Source organism: Lipotes vexillifer, unplaced genomic scaffold (assembly GCF_000442215.2).
Source record: "Lipotes vexillifer unplaced genomic scaffold, Lipotes_vexillifer_v1.1 scaffold2189, whole genome shotgun sequence".
Lineage (NCBI taxonomy): Eukaryota > Metazoa > Chordata > Mammalia > Artiodactyla > Lipotidae > Lipotes > Lipotes vexillifer.
In genome coordinates this window covers 231,105-243,302 of record NW_006789336.1, presented here as the reverse complement: position 1 = coordinate 243,302, position 12,198 = coordinate 231,105, and the positions used below count along the sequence as shown (strand labels likewise).

The window sequence follows — 12,198 nt, the reverse complement described above, 5'->3', positions numbered from 1 at the left end:
TAAAGCTTTTGATTTCTCCATCGAATCTGAATGAGATCCTTGCCAGGTAGAGTAATGTTGGTTGTAGGTTCTTCCCTTTCATCACTTTAAATATGCCATGTCACTCCCTTCTGGCTTGTAGAGTTTCTGTTGAGAAATCAGCTGTTAACCTTATGGGAGTTTCCTTGTATGGTATTTGTCATTTTTCCCTTGCTGCTTTCAATAATTTTTCTTTGTCTTTAATTTTTGCCAATTTGATTACTACATGTCTCAGTGTGTTTCTCCTTGGGTTTATCCTGTATGGGACTCTCTTCACTTCCAGGACTTAGGTGGCTATTCCTTTCCCATGTTAGGTAAGTTTTTGACTATAATCTCTTCAAATATTTTCTTGGCTCCTTTCTCTCTCTCTTCTCCTTCTGGGACCCATATAATGTGAATGTTGTTGCGTTTAATGTTGTCCCAGAGGTCTCTTAGGCTGTCTTCATTTCTTTTCATTCTTTTTTCTTTATTCTGTTCTGCGGCAGTGAATTCCACCATTCTGTCTTCCAGGTCACTTATCCATTCTTCTGCCTCAGTTATTCTGCTATTGATTTCTTCTAGTGTATTTTTCATTTCAGTTATTGTATTGTTCATATCTGTTTGTTTTTCTTTAGTTCTTCTAGGTCTTTGTTAAACATTTCCTGCATCTTCTCAATCTTTGCCTGCATACTTTTTCCGAGACCCTAGATCACCTTTACTATCATTATTCTGAAATCTTTATCTGGAAGTTTGCCTACCTCCACTTCATTTAGTTGCTTTTCTAGGGTTTTATCTTGTTCCTTCATCTGGTACATAGCCCTCTGCCTTTTCTTCTTATGTACCTTTCTGTGAATGTGATTTTTGTTCCACAGGCTGCAGGACTGTAGTTCTTGCTTCGCTGTCTGCCCTCTGGTGGATGAGGCTATCTAACCAGATAAGGGGTTAACATCCAAAATACATAAAGAGTCAGTCAACTTAATCACAAAAAAAATCCAATTAAAAAATGGGCAGAAGAACAAAAGAGACATTTCTCTGAAGAGTACCTCAAAATGGGCAATAGATATGTGAAAAGATGCTAAACATCAGAGAAATGCAAATGCAAACCACAATGAGGTATCACCTCATACCTGTCATAATGGCTATCATCAAAAGACAAAAAATAACAAGTGTTGGCAAGGATGTCGAGAAAGGGGAAGCTTCAGGCACTGTTGGTGGGAGTGTGAATTGGTGCAGCCACTACAGAAAACAGTATGGAATTTCCCCCCAAAATTAAAAATAGATCTATAATATGACCTAGAAATTCCACATCTAGGTATATACCCAAAGGAAATGACAACAGGATTTCAACAAGATATAAGCACTCCCATGATGATCACTGCATTATTCCCAATAGCCAAGATATGAAAACAACCCAAGTGACCATTAATGAAGAACGGATAAAAAAGATGTAGAATATACACACTATGGAATATTATTTAGCCGCGAGAAAGGAGGATATCCTTCCATTTGTGACAACATAGATGGACCTTAAGCACATTATGCTATGTGAGTTAAGTCAAAGAAAGTCAAGTATTGAATCTAAAAAGTTAAACATGTAAAAAACAGAGAGTAAAATGATGGTTACCAGGGGATGGGGGTGGCAGAGATAAGAGTAATTGTGTTTAAGGGTACAAACTTAAAACAAGCAGTAATAAGCCATAAAGATCTAATGCACAGTATAATGAATATAAACAATAATATTGTACTATAAATACATAATGTGATAAATATCACTACATCAGCAAACAAACAAACAAAAAGCTGACTCACAGCACTGAACATAAGTATCATTAACACTGTAGTAAACACCACTTGTGGTATCTGCCTAGTATGGATGCACTCAATTAATTTTAAAATGCCAAATCATCAAATACCTGCTTCAACATCAGTTCCACATACCTGAACTTGTATATGATCAATATTTTTTTTGAAATCTACTCAGTGTCATTCAGACTGCTTCATATCTGAACATTCACTTTCAAAGAAGGCCAAGCATTCTAAGTGTGGCTCCAAATGTGACTTGGAGTGAAAAGCTCTAAATATAAAATTTTATCAGATTATATATGTGTTTATAATTATGAAAAAGAAATGTTGCAGTAATTGATGCACTCTGAAAGCTGATTAAGTATAAAAACTAAAATAAAGAACTGTTAAACAGTTAAGTAAATTAACAGTAAAATAGACTGACAGTTAAAATATAAATATTAAGAGAGTATGTATCACCAAAAACCTTTAAGGAAGAACATGTTACCCTCTTTTCATCTAATAAATATTTATAAAAATTTAAATACTAAGGCAAGAAAAAAATAGCAGAGATTAGACCATAGTAAAATAACTTTTAGAGAATTCTTTGGTATACTAACTAGAAAAAGTAAAAAGTAAAAATAAAGCCTGGGTTGTCTCAGGACTATCTGGGAAAATGAGATTGGAGTCTGTCTTCCTATAGTACTACTTTCCTAGAAACTACAGAGGTAAGATAAATGTAAAATGTTTGTCTGCCTAGTTTGCTATGAAACCCCTGATCCCTGGGATTCCACTTAGACTGATGAGCTTCATGTTAGTACAGCATGCAAGCCCTGTACCTATGTGACTAAAATGTAATAGAAGATTTGTGGGAAACTAAGGCTATGATTTAGCACCATGACGGTCCTCTCAGTCTGGGCTCTTATCAATGGCAGCCATACATGGCCCAGGAGCAAAAGAAGGTACACATATAGGTGGTTGGTGGGCCTCTCCATAAGATGAAGATGCTCAGTATTCTGTATTTCTTGTCTTATATCCTTCCCAGAAGTCTCTAAGGCCGTATCTATCCTAGGTTACTCTTTTCCCTTCATTAGACATTTGATCCAAGCTAGGCTAAAGGAGATTCTTTCAGAAGCTGAATGATACTGACATTAGAAGTTTTGAAAGCCATGTTAATAACAGGACTTTCAAGACAGACTCTTGAATTCCTTTTGATAAGATTCCCACAGTAAATACTCTTCTTGAATTCTATGAAATAACCTTTTATTCTTTTAATGATCTTTTAATTGTTTTAACCTCTTTTGCTTAAGCATTGTTGTAAAATTATACACAAACATATATACAACACAAACAAGTACACACAAAGGTACATATGCAATTCTTATATGTTATTGATGGGGTTATAGAAAAATAACTATCTCAGGTCAACAAAAAGCATGGAAGGAAAAGAACAGAGTGTAATCATATACATTGTGAAGCTAAGAGACACGTAGGAGTTTCATTCCTTCATGGGAGTATCTGACTTAACACTTTGCATGAGAAAGGGAAAAGGAATTAGAGAGCGTCTTCAGCTAGCATAGACGAAGAGGTTGTTAAGATCTTATTTGTTCCAGAAAACATTTATACTTATTTACACATTATGCAAATGAGCATATATTTATATACTCAAACATCTCTTTTACAAAGATGTGAGAATGAACATTAAAATTCCACAATGAACGGTTTAGTGAATAATAGGAGAGAAAAAATTTAGTGAATAATAAGAGAGAAAACATTACCAATTTTATAAATGTTGACTAAAATAGCAAAAAGTACAAAACAGTACAGCTAAATAAGGTAAAGTAATCTAGCTAGGATGCCTGTAAATTACCAAAAGTAAACTTTTTTTTTCAAAAGTAAACTTTTAAGAGCAATAAGAATCTTCCATACACTGACCCACAATGAACCTTATGTAACAGTTCACAATTTGGTGCACGTACTTAGCAGTACATTTATGCCTGAGGAGAAGTTGTAGCACATGGTGCAGAGGCCATGTCTTTACTCAGACAGACAATTTAAATACTGGTTCTGCCTTTTACTGGCTCTGTGATCTTGGGTAAATATCTTAACTCTCTCCACTTCAGTTTCCTCAGGTACTGAGAGGGAAAAGTAATAGATCTTACCTCATAGAGTTTATAAAGACTAAAGTTTCTGAGTATAAGGTATTTAAAACACTTTCAGGCACACAGTTAAAGGTCAATAAATGTTAGCTCTTAATTATTTGGTCTCAATAGAAGCTAGAATATACAGTGTTCATGGCTAATGTTTTTCTATATCTCAATAATTTAAAAATCCGCATTTCCCTCAATGTTTTACAACATTCAGTCATGAGTAATATCATACAAAATATTAAATATTTATCTTTTATGCAAATTATATCTCTATATCTGATATTTGTTATGAAAATATCAAATTTAGTGACATATTCAATTGCATAAATTAAATTTAAAGTACCCTTAATAAGATAAATCACAGGAGTAAAACCAATATATTCTGGATAAAATTGATAGTGTTCAGTGTTATTTTACTAATTTTAACAAATGTATTAAGATAGAACTATTTGGCTCATTTAAAATTTATTTAAGGTAAGACTGGAATCTATTGTATTAAATAAAATTAAAGAATTAAATAAAAGCATGTGGATCTGTAGTATTAAATAAAATGTAATGTTTCTTTTAGGCTCAGTAGCAACATTTTTTCTAAAACATGTATCTTTTTTTAGGTTACCTGAGAACTGATCATACGCTGAGATGAACGAGCAATATTGGCAGGTAGACCAAAGAAACTAGGTTTGTCATCCTCTGGAAGTTTTTCAATGACGGCACGATAGTCCTAAACACAAATAATTAAAAAACAATTTTTCAATAAAGATTAAACTTACAACCACCGAAATCAGAAAGAACCAGAATATTGTGAAGTATTAGATGATTAATTATTCATGTTACATTGTCTAGGTAAATCTCACTTTCAGTCTGTATAGCATTAACTCAGTAACCTAATGGAAATATTCTTTGTCATTACTTTTTCATACTTAAATTATTTGATACTATACTTTCTTATCCTATACTTCTCAAACACTGACTCTCATAAATCATCTTATAATTTTTTTTTTCTATTTTTTAATTTTTCTTTTTTTTTAGATGGAAAATAATCTCCCACCTAAAAAAAATCTCCCATTCCAGATCTTCATGTGCCTCACGGCATGCGGGATCTTAGTATACCGACCAGGGATCAAACCCATGCCCCCTGCAGTGGAAGCACAGAGTTTCAACCACTGGACCACCAGGGAATTCCTATAATCATCTTATAATTTTAAAGCTATTATTCTTTGTATTTATACACTTTATTCATTTTTAAATGTCTGTGAAATTTTCTCATCTAGTGTGGCTAGAGTCTTCTCTCTACCTAGGACTATACATTGACGTATTTCCTAAATAGTAGACTACTACATATCCAAACTGATTTATCCTCATTTGGACACAAAAGAATATATACCACATGATACCCTTTACATGAGTACAAACACAGGCAAAACTAACACAGGCTGTTAGAAGTTAAGCTAATGTATCCTTTGTTGGGGAGGTAGTAACTAGAAGGGAACTTGAGGAGGACTTCTGAGGAGCTGAAAATGTTGTTTCTTGATTGCAGTGCTGGTGGCAATCATGTGTTCAATGTATAAAAATGCACTGCATTGTACATTTATGATGTACACTTTTATGTATATATTTTATTTTTCAATTTAAGCTTCAAACAATAGAGATGAAAGATTTCTCACGGTACACTATCTGAAATAAATATATAATAAATAACTATGTGATATTTCTGTTTGCTCATTCACTCTAAGGTTCTCCCAATAAAAAGTAAACTCCACAGTGCATCAAGAGATCCACAAAGTCTGGAACAGCGTTATCACTGAGCAAATGTTCAATGTGTATTACTGAATGAATGAGTAAGTGAATGAAAGATACTGAAAAACAAAATTGATGGAATAGTTAATAACAAAATAGATAAGATATTCAATAAAGTAATATGTTTAATACTGATTTTTAAGCTTTGTTTTCTGACTTATATCACTAAAACAAAGGAATTTTCTTGAAAAATATCTGAATAAGAGAAAAAGGTACAATACTGATAGAACTATATAACTGAATATATATATTTTGTAATTCATGAAGAAATGTATAATTTTAATACTCTATGTAATGAAAACGTTATTTGGGTATTCACACAAATACAAATTTGTGGCAAAATAAACTAGAATTGAAATCTTTGGGCTACATTTTGTACTATTTTCTGGAAAAGATTATTGCATTCTAGGAGGCTTTTATATGATGACTCAAAGCAAAAAGCTACAGCTGGATAAAATAGATACACATAAACAAAAATGTTGCTATGAAAGCTAGATAAAGCGAATCTTTCTTGTATATTTAGAACTTCTTTAAAATTATAAGCCAGAGTATGAAGATAGATATTTGTTAAATAATATTTGCTTTCTTTCAAATTTAATGTATCAGAGTACTCTCATAACTATGAAGAAGTAGCATATTCTCCCATTCCAGATCTTCACGGCAGCCCTACAATGTAAAAATTTTCCTTGGCCACCCCCTTCATGATTTACCTATTTACTATATACTATTATCATCAATCAGTGATCATTAACTATCCAAAAGTAATAGGACAGCTAACTAGAGTTTAGAGAATCAGGCTGCATATTGGCATAATAAAAAAAAATCCATATTTGTGAATGACAATTGCTTATACATTTGAAAAGAAACAACATATATTTAACAATATAAGAAATTGTTCAAGTTTCTATCTGGTAGTAAATTGAAAATAATTAATTTTACCTACCAAAATGCTGCAGGATTTTGGTAGATATATGGAGTATGGAAAAATGCTTTTCTTGTTCCTTTGGTTTAATACATCAATTATTGAAGAATTAAAAAACTGTTTCAGGTATGACTGAAGAACTCTAAGGTCAAAATAGTTATCTATACGTCCTCCATAAATAGCATTTTCTAGCAAACCATGTACAAATTCCCATTGTACATCTTTGGTACCTATAATTAAAAAAAAATTTTATTCGTTTCATTTCTAAGATATTAGAAAATTTCTAAAACAAATTCTAAAATATTAAACAAATTCCTGGCTCCAGTTATATTTATAGGATATAACAATACATATTTAATTCATTTAAATCATTCCTTAAAATGCTTAAATTAATGTAATGCTCATTAATATTAACAATATTAATACTATAATCACAGAGGGCCTGTTCCAGGAAGGGAGCTACCAACATAGATAACTATAATATGAACTAGGTATGGTGGACAGGAAGGAACCTGGCAAAGTCTGTTTGTTAAAATTCCTCCCTGTGTCCCATTGTCTCTGCATAGCCCAGCAATTTGTTTACCAAACATCTGCTTTTTTGCATCTCCATGTTAACTGCCTTCCTCCCTTCTGAAGTCTAAAACAACTACCCCAAACACCCTCTTTTGTTTTTAGTTGAAGACAGTATTTAAGGTGAGGGTTTCAGCCATTTTGGCAAGTTACTTAGTCTTCCTGGGTCTCTCCTATATATACATGTTATTAATTTTTGTTTGATCTTCTCCTGTTAACCTGTTTCATGTCAGTGTAAATTCTTAGACCAGCCAGAAGAACCCAGAAGGGTAGAAGAAAATTTCTTCCTCCCCAACAGCAGTAAATGCAGGAAACACAATTTTAATCTACCTAGTTAACATCACTGCTAGCATTACTAGTTTAGACTATTTCAGTACTATAAAATTCAATGAACCATTCCCCTTTTTTAATTCTCCATATGTGGAGGTCCCTTAATATCAGGAAATCTTGTAATTATAAGATTATATTTAGACTTCTACCATGAGATTCAGTATCATTTTGAAGCATCTTCCTCTCAACAATTCACTGGTGTGATGTATGTAAAAAAATATGATGCTATTAATTCCATCGCAAGCTTGAAACACAATGATAAACAAATCATTCAAACTCTCTGTGCTTTGGTATCCTCATCTTAAAAGAGCATTAATAATATTTGCCTCAAAGTGATATTATAAAAATCAAATAAATGATCAAAAGCCTTTTGGAAAATTACCAAGTTTCTAAGCAAGCTAAAGTACTAGTACATATCCTCAAAATAAATTGTGTTTCAAAATAAACATTAAAAAAACAACTCATGGAAATCAGAAAACTGATTGGCCTTAGCACAAAATGGGAAAATGTTGGGTCATATGTATAAAGGAGTGGGGGGAGATGCTTCCAGAATGCTGGTAATACACTATTTATTGACTTTGGGCTAGTTACAAAGGTTCAGTTTATGAAAATCTATTGAATTATACCTTTATGTGTACTTTTCTGAGGTATAATTCAAAGAATTTTTAAATAAACAAAAAATTCATTTGGAATACTATTAGGCATTAACTAACTATGGGGAACAAATAAATTAATATCCTATCTACTTCTACATATATACCCAACAGAAATATATTCAAGTAGTCACCCAAAGATATAGTGCAATCATCCCAAACTACCCATGTGTCCATCAAGAAAAAACTTGAAAACTACCTACCAAGAGAAGAAATACAATCATAGAATGGCAAACTATATAGCACTGAGAATAAATGGACAACAATGACATGTAACCATATGGATGAATCTCTCAAATATAATGTTAACTGAAAGAATCCAAAGACTAAAGAATACATGATGTATGATTCCAGTTTTATAAAAACAGGCAAAGCTAATCTATATAGTTAGGTGCCTGGTCTTTACCAAAGGAGTGGGGGTGGGGGAACTTGGAGAATGGTAGTAACTGGAAGGCAGCATTAGAGTAAAATCTGAGGTATTGGTAATGTTCTGTTTCTTGATTAAGGTTCTGCCTACATGAGCGTGTTCAGTTTGTGGAAATTTCACTGGGCTGTAATCTTATGATATAAGTACTTTTTGTACACGTATCATACTTCATTTAAAAGTTTTTAAAATCTCATAAACATGTAAATTAAAATGGGACTCAAACATATCTCAACATAATAAAGGCCATAGATAATAAACCACAGCCAACATCATTCTCAAAGACAAGGATGCCCACTCATGACACTTTTATCCAAAATAGTTTTGGAAGTCCTAGACATGGCAAGCAGAGAAGAAAAGGAAATAAAAGGAATTCAAATTGGAAAGGAAGAAGTAAAATGGTCACTGCTTGCAAATACATCCTATACGTAGAAAATCCAAAGCTCATCAATGAATTTGGTAAAGTTGCAGGATACAAAATTAATATACAGAAATCTGTTGCATTTCTATATAGTAACAACAAAATGTGAGAAAGAGAAATTAAGAAAGTAATCACATGGACCATCACATCAAAAAGAATAAATTACCTAGGAATAGACCTACCCAAGGAGGTAAAAGACCTGTACGCTGAAGCTGTTGATGAAAGAAACTAAAGGCAACACAAACAGATGGAAAGATATATGGTGTTCTTGGATTATAAGACTCAATATTGTTGAAATGACAATACTACCTACCCAAGGCAATCTACAGATTCAATGCAATCCCTATCAAATTACCAATGGCATTTTTCATAGAACTGGAACAAAAAATTTTACAATTTATATGGAAACACAAAAGACCCCAAATGGCCAAATCTATCTTGAGAAAGAAGAATGAAACTGGAGGAATCAGCTGACTTCAAACTATACTACAAAGCTACAGGAATCAAAACAGTATGGTACTAGCACAAAAACAGACATATAGATCAACAGAACAGGATAGAAAGCCCAGAAATAAACCCATGCACTTAGGTTCAATTCATCTACAACAAAGGAGGCAAGAATATACAATGAAAAAAGACAGTCTCTTCAATAAATGGTGCTACATGTAAAAAGCTGGACAGCTACATGTAAAAGAATGAAATTAGAACATTCTCTAACACCATATACAAAAATAAACTCAAAATGGATTAAAGACCTAAATGTAAGAATGGATACTATTTTTTTTTTTTTTTTGATGTGGGCCATTTTTAAAGTCTTTACTGAATTTGTTACAGTATTGCTTCTGTTCTATGTCTTGGTTTCTTGGCTGCAAGGCACATGGGATCCCAGTTCCCCAACCAGGGATCAAACATGCATTGGAAGGTGAAGGCCCAACCACTGGACCGCCAGAGAAGTCCCTAACACTGGATACTACTGATGTAAAACTCCTACAGGAAAACACAGGCACTCTTTGACATAAATCATAGCAATATTTTTTGGATCTGTCTCCTAAGGCAAAAGAAATAAAAATAAAAGTAAACAAATGGAACCTAATTAAACTTAAAAGCTTTTTTACAACAAAGAAAACCATTAACAAAACAAAAAGACAACCTATGGAAAGGAAGAAAATATTGGCAAATGATGAACTGACAAGGGATTAATTTCCAAAATATACAAACAGCTCATACAGCTCAATATAAAAAAAAACAAACAAGCCAACCAAAAAAATGGGCAGAAGACCTAAATAGACACTTCTCCACAAAAGTTATACAGATTGCCAACAGGCACATGAAAAGATGCTCAACATTGATGATTATTAGGAAAATGCAAGTGAAAACTACAATGAGGTCAGAATAACCATCATCAGAAAGTCTACAAACAATAAATGCTAAAGAGGCTGCAGAGAAAAGGGAACCCTCCTACACTGTTGGTGAGAATGTAAATTAGGGCTGTCACTATTGAGAACAGTATGAAGTTCCTTAGAAAACTAAAACTAGCATTACCATATGATCCTGCAATCCCACTCCTGGGCATATATCCAGAGAAGATAAAAACTCTCATTAAAAAAGATACATGCACTCCAATGTTCACAGCGGAACTATTTACAATAGCCAAGATATGGAAGCAACCCAAATGTCCATCAACAGATGAATGGATAAAGCAGATGTGCTACAGATATATATACAATGGAATATTACTCAGCCATAAAAAAGAATAATGCCATTTGCTGCAACATGGATGGACCTAGAAATAATCATACTAAGTCAGAGAGAAAAAGAAAATTATCATATGATATCACTTATATGTGGAATCTAAAAAAATGATACCAATGAACTTATTTACAAAACAAGAAATAGATTCACAGACATAGAAAACAAACTTATGGTTACCAAAGAGGAAGTACGTGGGGGATAAATTTAGAATTTGGGAATAACAGATACACACTACTATATATAAAATAGATAAACAATAAGGGCCTACTATATAGCACAGGGAACTATATTCAATATCTTATTATAACCTACATGGGAAAAGAATCTGAAAAATATATATATATATTATATATATATATACATAATATATATATATATGTACAACGGAATAACTTTGCTGTGCACATGAAACATTGTAAGTCAACTATACTTCAATAAAAAATTAAAATAGAAGAAAACTACAAAAAAATGGGATTTGTCCACATGCTAGACGTCTATCCTTATCCTTTCATGGAAACCAAGTTACAGAATAAATGATGATGCCGTTAATTCAACCAACTATAACAGTGCCTACTACCATGGGCTAGGCCCTGCCACAGATGTTAAGGACATACAGAGTAAACAAAATAGTCAAAGACCTTGCTTAATGTAGATTACACTCTAGTTGGAAAAGACGAACAACATTTTAAAAAATGAATGAATAAACAGGAAAGTATAAGGTAGCAGTAATGTATTAAAACAATTAAACAGAACATGGGGATAGAGAACAATTAGAAAACTACTTTAGATTTGGTGACAATAAAAAACTTTTCTGAAGAGGACACCTCTAGGCTGAGATGTGAATGATAAGAGAAGAAAATCATATAAAGGTTTGGGAGAGGAGCATTTCAGACAGAAGGAAGAGCACCTACCAAAACCTTCAGGTAGGAACAAGCCTGGTTTGTTCAAGGAACAGAAAGAAAATAAATGTGGTTGTAGGTTTTGAAAGTGAATTATATGCTTTACTTTACTTTTCTAAAAAATAAATTTGTTAACTCTGTGGAGAATTTTTGAAAGAATCTATTTCTTGAACTACCAAGGATTGATGAAGTTGAAGGATGAGAACAGAATCTTGATGTGATTTGGGCATGGAGGGGACAGAAACTGCCAAAGCATTGGATGTTTGAGGATAAGAAAAAGAGAAGAATCAAGGATTATTCATAGGCTTTGAACCTGAACAACTACGTGAATGGTGGTGCCATTTACTGAAATGCGGCAGACTCAGGGAAGAGTAGTTTGGCAAGGCTGCAAGATGGTGGGGGAGACAAGAATCTAGAGTTGTTTGGAACAGTTTTAAGTTTGAGAGTCCTATCAACATACTCTCTTCTCTAATCCATCATTGCTCTAAACTCTAGTGTTCG

At 33.0% G+C, this 12,198-nt stretch overlaps 1 protein-coding gene across 1 annotated transcript in view; it reads right to left on the bottom strand.

Annotated features, from left to right (window-relative positions):
- The window catches only part of DYNC2H1 (dynein cytoplasmic 2 heavy chain 1), a gene marked incomplete at both ends in the record, with an annotated part of 341,923 nt that overhangs the window by 99,088 nt on the left and 230,637 nt on the right, over window positions 1-12,198 (bottom strand). Inside the window, 2 exons of the mRNA XM_007462583.1 lie at window positions 4,546-4,650; window positions 6,670-6,878. Coding sequence (XP_007462645.1) covers window positions 4,546-4,650; window positions 6,670-6,878 — 314 coding nt within the window. The remainder of the gene's footprint in view (window positions 1-4,545; window positions 4,651-6,669; window positions 6,879-12,198) is intronic.